Here is a 13,675-nt window from a genome sequence, read left to right as displayed (position 1 = left end):
AAATCAGTTCATAAACAAAAATAAATCAGTTCATTGCCATTTCAATGGAACTATGAATTATTTCTGAGGGTTTTCCAAAAAATGCTACTATGCACCAGATGGGCAAAACCAGATGGTTTTGGTTTGGTTTGTTTTTTCCAATCTTCTTATTTTTGTTTAAATTTTATTTCCCATTTTCTCACTTTGCTGCACTGGCATTTGCAGCATACATTAGCCATCCCAGAAAGGCAACCCGGAATAACAACCCCAAAGCGCACAGACCCTCACAAGCTTTGACTACTGGCATTCAGGAGTGATGAATGAAGTACTAGGTGCATCTAATAAATGCGCTCATGTACTCTGGCTGACGAATAAATGCACTGTTGATTTATAGGGAGAGGGAGGTGGGTAGCATGCGTGCTTGTTACCACAGCAGTAAATGGATTTAACTTTAAGCATGTGTTTAAATGTGCTGACTTCATGCTGTGCCTAAGAGGGATGAACTTCTGTTAAATACATGCATCAAGTGCTTGGCTTTAGTAGGCCCTGAAGGCTGGGTTCAGTAAAAGTACTTAGTCCTAACTTCTAGACTTCACTGTTTACTCTGGTTCTGCACTCACTACTCCAGCAAACAAAAGCAATGCGCCCTATCATCTAGCTGCTCTCAGGACTACAGGCAGCCTGTCAGTCCCCTGTGCTGTGCAGAAGAGCTTGCAGGAGCCTTTCCAACTGGTAATTGCAGCAGAGGACCTGAGCCTGTCATGAAGCCCCATGATGTCACCTCCAGGGCAGGCTGGAAAGCTGCAGTCATTACTGCTTCAGGGCTAGGAGTGCAGAAACATCTGCACTGCTACCAAGAATTGGTAACAGCAGCGTGAAGACAGCCATATCACTAGGACTCACTTCAGAGTGACTGAATAGTGTCATCATCATAACAACAGTAATAGCAACTTAAATAACACTTATCACTGCTAAACCTTAGGTGCTTTACAAAGGAAAAAAATGGTTAATATCATTCCAGAGACAGGGAAGATGTGAACATCTCCTGTATCCCAGTCCTTTTTTACATTTTCCAAGCAGGAAGAGCAATAACATGCTGAAAGCCTTCAGAGGTGTTAGCAGGAAAAGAATGAAGTGCTTCTAAAAAGCTTTATGAAAATCTTGACTACAGTTTTGAATAAGCATCCAGAATCTGACAGAGGTTTTCTCCCTGGAGGGAAAGGAGAAACAGTTTTAATGTCTGTTAGTCAACAGGGGAGGGGAAGACAAAGGATGACCCTGCCTTTTCACACCAGAGAGACTCGGGCAGCTTTTACTGTGAAGGAAACACTCTCTGTTTCACCCAACTCTCTTGAGGACTCTCCCATCACAGCAACAGAAACTGATGTCTATCATTTATTTTATCACACATGGGATTTTTTTTTTTAATATAACAGAAACAATCCAGCCTAATTTCTAAAAGGAAATGAAAACTCACTGAACACTGTTCTGCAATACTAGCCTCTTTGATCGGCATCTACGTGAAGCTGCTTGAGCAGGAGCCAAGCCCAGCAGGGGACCCAAGCAAAAAACACCTCCTCTAGGTCACCCAGTATAGGTGTTCCCAGCTCCTCTCTTCCAAGTTTACTGTGCTGTGAAATGAGATGCCCCCCTGGCAATGATCTGTTTCCTTTCTCTCCTTCCAGAGCTGAAAGGAGACGAGAGCCCACTTACAAAAGACTTTTCCAGCATCCTATGTTATTTGCTTTACAGCCCAGTATAAACACCAGTGAAGCCTCACTTGACCACATGCTGTATAAACCCAGAGCAAGAGACAACTTTTGACCTGGAAAGTTCACACTCCAAACAGAGCAGGCAAACACATGGTGGGAAGGAGGAGTAATCATTACTCCCTCTGTTACAAGGAAGGATCTTTGGTCAGGGAAAACAATTCTCTAATCCCTGATTACCATGTTTATGCTTACAAAAACAAGCTGAACTTTTCCGTCAGAAGAAATACTTAAGAAGTTTCCAGCTAAACAGAATTGTTAGCAAGACTTCTGAAAGGCAGATATGGCAGAACGAATGGTAGAATTCAAGTTTGTCCAGTCCCAGGCTAGTGCCTCACCTGTAAGGCATTGCATCTGGGATCCTGCATTAAATACAATAGGGTCTGGTGGGATAGTTTATGAAAAAAACCACAACATGACAAGAGCCTGCAGACTGACGAGCTTTCCCTCTTCAATTGTATATACCCTCCACCAGTAGTGGGATTCATTAGTCTTCAGATGACAGGCACCTCCCCATTCAGAGGTGTTGAGGTCCCTCCTCTTTGGTTTTCCGGCTCCCTGGGACATCCCATCTGGTTGGGTTAAATGCTCCAAATTCTGTTACTGTTTCCAATACAAAGCTCCTGACCCCTGAATTTTAATTTAATTTTAATTAATAAGAGACATATGCTAAAGCAAAGGCTAAAAATAGCGGTAAGACTTCAATGCCACTGAACATCTGCTCAGTTCTCTACTAGTCATGCCATTACCTGTTAATTGTCAAACTTCAGGTGTCACAATTTTAACAGCCTCACTGCAGGAAGCAGCAGAGAGCAAAGGGAGCAGGGGCTGTTAGCTGCAAGCTTTCGGCACTCTCACTACAGATGAGCATCTTAATAATTGCACCCTACGGCTACAGGCAGAGGCCATAGCATCTGGTCAGGCCTCCGGTTTTGTCCTGGAGGCGAGCGTGTGAGCCTTGGCTTTGTGGCTGGGACATCACGGGCCTGAAATCAGCTAGCACAAAGGCAGAGGCCTCTTGGGTGCTCTTTTTAGGTTCAATCTGCACACGCAGTGGCACAGAAATGCCAGCAGCTTGAGCGCTCCCCCTGACAGTGCATGTTTGGTTGTAGATGTTTCTGTTCTGACTGAGGAAGTGCTGAGGAGCTCCTATTCTGAAACAGCCATCTCTTGCCCCACAACACTTGTAGCTAAACAACAAAACCTTTGAGGTGAAACCTAAGCAGTCGTTTTGGTTTCCATTTGTGCCTGAAGGCAGTCCTTAATAAGAAGTATGTTAAATCCATTTCAGGAGGTGAATAGCAACTGGAATAATAGCAGACAAAATTCTGTGGAATTAGACTTTGTCATAACAGCGACCATTTATGGCTTGATTCGGGTTTACTTCTTTGCAAGGCAGGGAAGGAAGGAAAACAGCATGCTACAGCTCTGGAACGTCTTGCCTCTGGTGCAAGACAGATTTGTAGCATTTAAGCAGCCCTTAAAAATAATTTCAGGAGCACCTTCCTTGAGCTAACACTCACGCACCCCCCCGAAGCTGAACAGGAGAAGTTCCTCGCAGGCCATTACAGGTGGCTTGCCAGGAGGCTGACAAGGTTAAGAGCGTGCCGGCATGACCTGAACCCACACAACAAGACATGTTTGAGATAAGTTTCCTTCTGAAACTCAGTTTAAATTGAAATCACATTTTCAACAGAAAAACATTTCAATAAAATAAAACATTGTTTCAAACGCACTGTTTCAAAGTGGTCTGTTTCAACTTAACTGTTAAACAGGATTTCACTACTAGAGGTGCACATGCACGCAAAGATTATAGCACATATTTTATAGTTAATTTCAGCACTGTCACAGGAAAAAGTCTGCGTATCCACAAACTATTTTGACATTTCCAAATTAAAACTTTTCAAAACTTCTATTCTGTGATTCTGCCCCCACCCCCAATTTATTGGTCTCTCTTATGAATCCCTACTTTCCAAACCATAGGAACATGCTGTTTGTAATATGCCTACCACTCTTAAGAGGATTATAAAACAGCTCATGCAGCAATATTAGAGTGAAATAATCTCTGCACATTTAACTCTTAGGGTGACCTGTGCTAGCAAAATCATTCACTGCCTATTATATTTACAGCACAAAGCATTTAAGAGCAATTTCTTTTAGAAACAAACCTGAAATCGTACGCCCTGGAGTTCCCACAGAGCAATACCTCAACTAATAATACACAGGTCAAGGGCCTAGGAAAGTGCTCATTAGATTTACTCTGCAGTTTCATAAAGCCTCTATTGATACAACAGTGAATGCTGCACTTTAATTGCCTGCAGACTTAGGAACACTGATAACTAGCAGAGCCTTAATTGTGCAGCCCGGAACAAAGTCACAATTGAAAAAACCCTGCTTTAGCACTGAATTACATTCCTTTTGAATAAAAAAAAAAACCTTCAGTGAAGGGCATCATTAATTTTTACTACAAGCCTGCAGTGCTTTCTTGATTTTCTAACTTTTTCTTTCTCCATATTTAAAGATCAAATCCATCCACTATTGTTTAACTCAAAGGTGCAAATTCCTTCAGTCTTGCGAACAGCCATAGGAAGAAAAGCGCCATACCTAGATGTAGTAACACTGTGCCAGTACCCGCTTCCTTTTGTCAAATGCAAAACCTGTCGAGGTTAAGAGACCAGGTTCTCCTTTTCAGCCGACTTCAGTGGCTCCTGCACCCTTGCAACTGGAAATGTGAGATCAGAGGGACTATTTCTTTCCAGAATGGTAGGCCTGTTCCCCACCTGTCACCTCACCATTTGTTAACGGTTGCCACCAAGATAACTGCTTCATTATACGCTAACCAGTTCTCTGACCTGCCCATGCAAGACCTTTGCTTGCCCCAGTTGCTGTCAGGTGCAATAAGCCACTGCATCCAGTCACTTCCACACATAGTTTCAAGATGCCCCTTTTTTACCACCAAGGATTGGCTTGGCCCAACTGCTAGCCAGCAGCTCTCCTCTGGCTGCCAAAATCTGAAATCCTATCCCGGACTGTGGAAGGGCTAACTGTCCAGCCGTGTGCTTACCCACCTTGAGATCTTCCCATCCAAGAGTGGTTTTGGAGCACCAACATCTCGGGTAAGGAGGGGTTGGTATCTACCAGCACTGGATAGGACCCTAGCTTACAAGGGCAAGCCCAGTTCAGGCATGGCATACATCTCCCAACTGCAGTCACTTCCCCAGACTGCCCTGACCCAACACGTCCCTTTTCAGCTGAAAGGCGCTCCTTTTTACAAGCATGATTCCCCTAGCCCTCCTCCTGAAGGAACAGGGGGTGCCATGGGAAGACATCCATTATGAACTGGATACACACAGCAAATAAAAACGAGTTTCCATCGGTGCTAGTCTAAGGCAAGTCTAATATCCTGCCACAGAAATGTTCTCCCAGCCCACGTGTGGGTACCTCCATTGCCTCGCCTTCTTGCAAAGAAGCATCGTGTGTTTCTCACTAGGCGATATAGGGAGCATCGGAATATCCCCAGTGATACTCCTTGCTCTTCCAGTTGAGAGCTGCCCAGGCAGACCTGTTTTACCCTGTCACTGCAGCCCTGCAGTTTTCACCTCCCTTCCAGTTCTGAGTCCGAGAGTTACTAGTGCAAGAGGTCATTAGCGGTTTTTCCTCTTCTGGGAGTATTTTAGAAAATGAACAAAGACTTATTTTAATTCCCATCCTGGCTTCTCTCCGAGATGCTCTCTTTTTGCACTGAAGAACTTGGCAGCAGCCCCCCAGCCAGCAGAGCAGGACTGCCTTCCTGCCTCGGAAATTATTTCCTCTATTGCCGGTCCCGTTCCTGACAGTGCTTGGTGTGCAACCTGCCCTGTGCACATCTGCATGCGTACGCATTCATAAAGCGGCATTTAATACCTTCTCCCTCTTTCAGTTCTTCAGACTCCTGACATGCGAACAGGAGTAAATCCCTTTTTAAGAGCTTCCCAACTCCACCAGCCATTACTTGCTAATTCTTTTTCGAGCAGTGGGAGACCACTGCAGCATACACTCCGCAGGCATTAACAGGTGCAAACGAAAGCAATGCACGCTGTGTTCATAGCACTAAAGCTGGATGTGGGGCAACTTCACATATGAAATTGGTGGTATGCTGAGACTAACAGCTGAGGAAGAATTTTTTTTTTTTTTAAGTCTTAGCTCTAGCGGAAGCTGAGGATGCTCCGTTCCCATCGCATTTGTGGTCCTATGCTTTATACTATTGCTGTCACAAGATGGGTTTTGATGTCTAACAGAGACTAAACTATAGTTCTTGGTGCCTTCAACTGTCAAAGGTCCACTGACATCAGCAGTGGAATGAAACTATTTTTTAAACTCTCATCATTAATTACCTGCCACCCAATGAAGATATTCTGGTCTGTCAGATAAAGGTAGAAAGTGTTCAACCACACGATAACACTTGTAGCAATGCAAGTTCTCAGTTTCCAGACCAGGACTGGAGGCTACATTAATCTTTGTTTTCTGCCTTAATGTCTCTTTTATAAATGCAGGCACATTAAAAAAATTCTAGTATTAAAAGCTAAGATAGAGGAAACTGATCATGGCGGCAAGAATTCAGCCTTTCATGGTATGTGAAAATACGCTGTTCACGCACTGTAAAGTCACACCTACATGTATCCAATTGTTTCTGAAGCTCTTGCTGTCATCACTGACAGCCTTATTCAGTTACTGGGTACTTTTGGCCTCTGCTGGCACACTGCACCAGACCTCTGCAAGGGAGAACAAAGCACCTCGTTTACCTGCAAAGCAGACAGCCCAGTCCACCCGGGGAGACGATGCCTTTCCGAGGCACTGGAAAGCTGAGAGCGCTTGGCTGACAGCAAGAGCACTGTAACATTTGAAGTAAACAGCCTTGCTGCAGGGAGTTAGACAGCAGCAGTTTGGGGGCAGGATCTTTGTCTTCTGCGGTTACACAGCACCTGGAGCAAGTCGGATCCGTAAGTGTGGCTGCAGGACTAAGGCCAAGTAAGGAAGCATATCTGCAGAAGGTGGGTGGGGTGGGGGTGCCTTGCCCCCCCACAGAAGGGGCCTCTGTCTAATTTGAGTCCAGAAACAGAGGCAGGTAGTGGCAAGTTTTGATAACTAAACATTATTTATAACCAAAACAGCTCCTTGACACTCAGAATTGGAGGACCCAGTTGCTAAACAGATGCCCAGGATACAACCACAAGCCTCCTAAAGAATGCTTTCAAGGGTAGTCTCCTGAAATCTCAGTCCAAGCAGTCACAACTAATTCCAAGGGCTGGAGAGAGGAAGGGTTTTAAATACTCATTGGATTCTATAGAGAAGAGATTACCTTGTCCAGAAGAACACAGAAGAGCAAGCCCAGCTTCCTCCTGTGCCAATGTGATGCCACAGCCTTAAGGACACTTCTTTAGAAGCAATGCCTTGCCCCTACATATGCCTGGCCTTTCCAGGCTTCGGTATTCAGGGCTGCCATTTAGCACCTTCTGCCCACAGCAGAGGTCACCTGGACATCCCTGCATGGTTTTGCTCTCTTTTGCTTAGTTAATGCAGTAATAACACAGTCTCATTACCCCCTGTATGGAAGGGGGGATTCCTTCCCTTACAGGCAACTTGCAAATGAAAGAAAAACATTTAAAAGGTACAGATATTGAAAAAACAACTTCAGAGAAATAAATTAGTAACTCTCCAAGACAAGCAAGCCAAGAGACAAATTCATCAAATACTTCCAGCCAGCTGAGCTTTGTCATACTGGAGATGCTGGCATCTTATCCCCCAGCTAAGCATATAAACAGCACACTGCCTCCAAACCCTAAGAGCACTCTTGTTCCAGCCATTCCCCTGTTCTGTTGGGGTAGCTGCCAGTGGTCACATAGCCCAGGCCAAATAACACCCTAAATTACGCTCAGGGCAGCCCTGTCTTAGTTTAACTGGGTAATACGTAAGTTAGCGGGGAGCAGGATTAAACTTCTGTCTGCAGCCCCTGATTTACAAAGTGTTACCCTCCTGCTTCTGAAATAAACCCAGCCACTCTTAGTGGCTTTACCAGCAGCCAGCCAGCAATCCTCGGTCCAGGGTGTGCAGTCAGCAAAACCTTTGAATGAAAAATAGTCTTGGCCATCCACAGAGAGGGCACAAGCAAGCTTGACATTTACATGCAGTATCATTCTGCCCCAAGCTGGAGGGTTTCATCTGCGTTCCATAATCTAATAAAACAAGTGCTTTGCCCAACCGCAACAGCGCCTGTGTCTGGCCCATTTTTGACAGATAAACAGACGTCACTGCATTCCTCCAACAAGCAAAACCCGCTTCTGTCCACAGAGCTCCTTACTGACACATGGGCCCCTGCCTCCTGAGCCCGGCTCTGCAAGGCTGCTGCACGCACCCTGCGAGGGCAAGCATGACACAGCCCTCCTCGTTTCTTCCCCCTGAAGTATGTGCCTCTTCTTGCCCTGCACCACTCGGGAATCGGTGAGAATGTGTGCTGCAGCCCCTCACCATCTGTGGGAACGTGATTAACTGGGGTAGGCTTGCTTTGTCATCTCAAAGCAGTGGGTGCAATACCCTGGTCTCTGTCCAGCATGCCTTTATTTTCCGCTCCTGACAGACAGATGTGTGCTCTGATACTTTATCATCTTGAGGGCATCTGGCATGGTCCAGTCAGGTTTCCCACTAGACTTCAGAGCCACCAAAACCAGCAGAAGGGCCAAGACGGTAACAAACCACAACAGAAGCACTATTCCCGAGGAACTAACGTGAGGGTGGGAGAGGGAGTCGCATTTACCAAAACAAAAAAATTCTCCTCTACTAACCTGGTTCTATCTTTTTTCTTTCTTTTACTCTTCTTTGAGGTAAAGACTGCACTCTGAAAACTGAGCAGTCCCATGCAATTCCACAGTCAACGCTTTTTACCATCTCCAGAAAATGACAACTCCACCTTTAACTAAAGGCCACCCCTGCATGAGATCAGGGAGTCAAGCTTTGTTCTGAATGCTACTTCTTTATGCATCAGACAGACGTTGCCTTTGGCGTTTCATTTGTTGGCTAATGTGCCTGGGCAAATTCCGGACTGATACTTATCACAAGGGATTTAAAAGGGCCTCCCATGGGTAATCAACTCTCTTACCTCTAAAAACTCATATTGAAAGTCCCGAGGAAGAAAAACAAAATACCATCCCCAAAGACCTCCTATGGACTGGTTCATACCTCAGGCTTGAAAATAACCAGGCCAACTGAGAAGAATTTTGATTTTTTTAAATGGAGATTTTGCTCCACCTGAGCCTGCTGAGATCACTTTTGTGTGACTGCAAGTCTTCCCAAAATGTACTTCAAAATGAAAACGCTGAACGACCCTCTGCAACAAAAGCATCTTTACAAGTCTCTCCCAAACCTTCTTCTGTTTTCTTTTGTTAAATGAAAAATCAATTACCTTTCAACAGAGAGGAGAGAACTGCAGTGAAGTACCAGAAAAGCCTGGAGGCTCACTCTAAAAACTAAAATTTAAGCAGTTCTGGCAATTTTATTTTGGGAACCTAAACCAGCAATTCCTTCAGTCCCACAGAAAAGGAGGTATAAAAGCATATACCGTCATGCCTGTACTCTGATATTGGAAAGCACAAGCAATTAAGCAAAAGGCAGAATACAACAGCACCCATGCAGTTTAATTTCTGATACCCCTTGCACTTTTTTGAGGGCTGCAAACCTTGAAGCCTGCCACATTTCAGGAAGCAGAAAGCTAGGGAACACAAGTCCCTCAAAGCACAACTGACACCTGCAGTCCAGGCCAGTGAATTCCAAAGTGCCCAGATTTGAAAGCATAGGTAGAAGCTCTAAGGCTGTTGTAGCTGTACATATGACTCCTTTAAACAAAACAAAAAACCCCAGACTCCAGCCAGTGTTCAAACAGCGAGGTCTAGTTTGGTGTTGACAGATTTGACAAGTAGTATCACTTAATGCTGGAAAGTGAGATGTATTTCAGTGTGTCTCAGTCTAAGCAGGAGATTCAGTCAGTCACTACATATGCCTTCATTCATAACCTTACTACATTTTCTTCCCCTTGAAATGCTGTAGCAGATTTTACACCTCAAGGGGAAAAAGTGCAAATAATTACTTCAGTTAGGCAATATGGGCTCAAGCAAAAGCTCTGTCTGTTCCCAGAGGGAGTCAGTTTATACTAGAGCAGTACATGCATTATTGTATTCAGAGACACAAAACAGTGACGTCTCTTAAAGGGGACAAGCGCACAAAACACTTTCTGCCACGCGTTCAGTATTTGAAGGCAGCATAGTCTGCAAAAAGCACTTTTAACTGGCAACCTCACAAAAATGACAGCACTGGGCAAGGCAAAAAATCCCAGTATCCCATTTTCAGCAGCTGGCACTTAGTGTTAGCAAACACAATTGTGAGCACAGGAGTACTAAGCGCCCTTCCCTCCTCACTTCTGGCAATCACAGGAGTCAGGCCTCGCTGAGTTACAGCAACGAAGCCATAATGCGCTTCTAGAAAAGGCAAAGGCTTTGATCCCTTGTTTTTCCAAAATGCGACCTATCTGTCTAAGATGAAAAGTGTTTTCTTTCTTCTAGACTTTTCACTGCTCAATAAAACTGACATTCATTTAGCTGCCTTGTTCCTAGGAGTCTTTAGATATTAAATAAAGGTCAGGACCTATGCTAGTATAAAATAGCTTTGCCCTGTTAACCTATGAGAAATTGGCCCAGTTACCTTCCCATGAAAACCTACACTAAAATTCTTGCCAGCTAAGGTGATAAAAAAGCTTATTAGGTAGTTCAACGTCTAGCCTCTACCTGTCCTGATCTTCAAATACCTACATTCGTAACCTAGGAGTCAAAGTCTGACTGACTTTTCTGACTATTCATTTTTGGTCTTTACTTGCTGGGAATGTAGCTGTCTGCTTCAGCTATGCTCTTAGTTGAATTTTCTTCCCTGGATTACCTCCAGATAATCCTTGAAAATAGGTAGTTCATAGAACAGGACAGGTATTGTTTATAGGGAAAATGGGATATTTGCAGATTATTTACATGTTCCATAGGAAGGTTTTGTTGTGGAGCTACATAAGAAAATAAAGAAATGGTAAAGTTTATCAGGCCGTCAAGCTGCTTGCTTTGTTCCTTCTCCCATTAAAGAGCAATGAGATTGCGGTTCAAGGCATTTGCATCAAAGCGAGTGTGGGGCTGCCATGTTAAGTCACTGCCAATTGCCACCTGGGAAGCTTTCTGAAGACAACACTCCAGGCCTCTTTCCAAATCTGTCATTTCTGAAATACAGCACAGAGAGGAAACCCAAAGCACTGATTGCTAGTTTGCACACAGGGAAGAAAACCTTAGTTTTTCCCCTGCTTGTTACCATCGCTTCATTCCACAGCTTTCTGACTGTCCCACTTTGGCTGCAGATTTTCAAACAGACCTAACTTTCTGGTCTGAAGTCAATTAAACAAGTCATTTGGTGCACATTTTGTATACGGGTATTTCCAGGGCTGGAACCCCTGTAACCTTAATTAAGAGAGGATTATAGTCTCAGTAAACAGTTTCATCTTTAACAAGAACTTGAAAAAAAATAAACACTACTACAAAAGACAAAATGCCTGTTTACCCAGGAGAAACTTTCTCAATTAGTAAAGCCTGTGATATAATTTTCAAAGCAGCCACTGAATGTCGCTGCATCTAGGTTTGGATGTAGGATCTGAATTTGAATTCTGGCTCCTTATCTGCACTGCAAATCCAGTTGCACAGTCTGGAGGCATCAAAGTAGCAGGCGCTGCCGTGAAGCACAGGCATTTTCAAAAGTTTCATTACAGCTAAAGGAAAGGAACAGATATGTCATCTCATAGCCTAGAAATAATAATTCTATCCCTGGAAGAAAGCATATCAGGAAGGAATAATTTTCCTCTCAAAATTCTTTCCCACGTCTTGCCTCATATGAGCAACACATAGCAAAATATTCCTGTAATTTGCTGACAACATGCAAATACATTTTTGCCAGCAAGCAAAGAGAACTTGAACCAAAAAATTAACTAATAAAATAAATTCCCCTCTTTTAAGGCATAAGGAAGTCTTTCTAACTTTTGGAATATAGCCCCTCACGTAAGCTCTGAAACCTCTCTCTCCATACAATCTTGTCCTTGTTGAACAAGTATCCAGATCAAGTGACACAAAGGACTTCTCTCATCTTGTGCATCAGCCTGTGTGGACCACAGAAGACTGCTGGTAATTCGATGTTATACAACTTGGCCTTTCACTTACTCTGTGCGGAAACATGATGTGCCTTTACTGGACACGGAGAAAAGCAGGCTGTGGACAGATTTTTCAAGTCTTTCTGGCAAGACTACTCTGGCTTCCCAAAAAATAGTTTAAGTCAGCACACAGGAGAAGTAAAGCAAAGCCACAACCATTCCCTGTACAGAAGACAGGTCTTCCCACGGGTGAATAAAGCTGAATACACTGAAGCATGAAGGACTGCTCTGAACTCAAAGTGAATTCCTCCACTACCTCCTTTAGCACAAGTCATTTCACGCTCTATTCTCAACAGCCATGACTTTGCAGAAGCAGCATCTTCAGCAATACCATGAATTATAAACGGTTTCATCATCCTTTGCCTGATTCCACCAGAGACTGAGGGCAGCAATTCACTACTGGCAACAAAGGATGCCAGCTATAAGCCAGCTGCTTCAGTGGAGAAACCCCCACTTTTTTTGGCACCCATATTAGTTTCCAGACAAAGGGTGTGATCACAACTGCCATATGCCTTTCATAATGAGCAGCACCATTGCTGTAGAGGGAAAGTCTAGCTAACGAAGCCAGCAGACTTGCTTCTTGTTCACTGTGAAGCAGACAAGCAGGCGTAGACACCTCCAGACCAGTAGCTACTAGTCCTGTTCTGGTCTGCATCCCACAGCAGATACGGAGTCTGAGGTGTTTACTGAAGACTCAAGAGCTTTGCCACATTATGGCACACATGATACACAAAATGTCATATGACACTCAAGCTCACCTTTAAAAGAGGGAAACAGGTCCTTTGCACACCAGGCTTACTCAACTTACTTGGAAGCCCTAATATCGGTGTAAGAAACATCTGCTGTTAAGTACCACCATCCTACTGAATCATTTTAAGCACATGAATTGAAACTTACACAGTGTGTGCTGGAGATGATGACGGAGCTAGAGATGAAGCTCAGACCATCGTTCATACTGACTTGGAGAGCTGCTTCCCTAAAAAAAAAACCAAAACACAAGAAACGAGTCAGGCCAGCTAGTCCACAATCCTCTACTGGATAATATCCTCTGGAACCAGGGCTCCTGATGCACAGAGGAGCCTTTTGTACAGATTAATTCACCCTGCTGGTGCTCTCTCCCCTGTGCTCCAATGCACAGCTGCCAATTAACCCAACAAGCACAGGAGACAATGTCAGAATTAGACGCATGTAAGAACCACAGAATATGGTGAGATGACACAGACTCATTTTCTCACAGGCAAAGTAAATATTTGAGTACGTAGAAAAAACATACATGCCAACTTCTCGTAGCACAGGTGCTGGGCAAAGTAAGTAGGTATCTTCTACTACAAAAGGCTTCTCATCTGGAAAAAAGAAATATTGGGATTTATTACCTGGTCAGTTACATTATTTTATTACATTATTATATTACATTATTCATTACAGGCCCTGAACAAGCTTAAATAACGTTTATCCTCGCTCTTGATACATAAACAAGATCAAACATTGTATGAGGGATAAAAAGCTACTGCACAGCAGTTGTTCTGAGGTAACTGTAGGCATGCTTCTAGCTCGTGGAGTTACAGAGCAAATAGAAGGTAACAGCAGATACCCTGCACCTCAGGAAAAAAAAAAGTCAACACCTTACATTTACCCCCCCCCCCCCCGAGAAAGATGGGGAAGTGCAGCAGCT

At 44.0% G+C, this 13,675-nt stretch overlaps 1 protein-coding gene across 1 annotated transcript in view; it reads right to left on the bottom strand.

The window, feature by feature from the left end:
• ANTXR1 (ANTXR cell adhesion molecule 1) overlaps nucleotides 1-13,675 on the bottom strand; it is a 111,367-nt gene that overhangs the window by 55,829 nt on the left and 41,863 nt on the right. The window contains exons 11-12 of the mRNA XM_087763052.1: nucleotides 13,277-13,346; nucleotides 12,901-12,979 (exon numbers count right to left, since the gene is read on the bottom strand). Of these exons, the coding sequence (XP_087619178.1) occupies nucleotides 12,901-12,979; nucleotides 13,277-13,346 (149 nt within the window). The remainder of the gene's footprint in view (nucleotides 1-12,900; nucleotides 12,980-13,276; nucleotides 13,347-13,675) is intronic.

The sequence above is a fragment of the Nipponia nippon genome, unplaced genomic scaffold (genome assembly GCF_047370975.1).
Source record: "Nipponia nippon isolate SJK-2023a ecotype South Korea unplaced genomic scaffold, ASM4737097v1 scaffold_27, whole genome shotgun sequence".
Taxonomy (NCBI): Eukaryota; Metazoa; Chordata; class Aves; order Pelecaniformes; family Threskiornithidae; genus Nipponia; species Nipponia nippon.
Note: the sequence above shows the minus strand (reverse complement) of the source record. Positions and strands in the feature narration are given on the sequence as shown.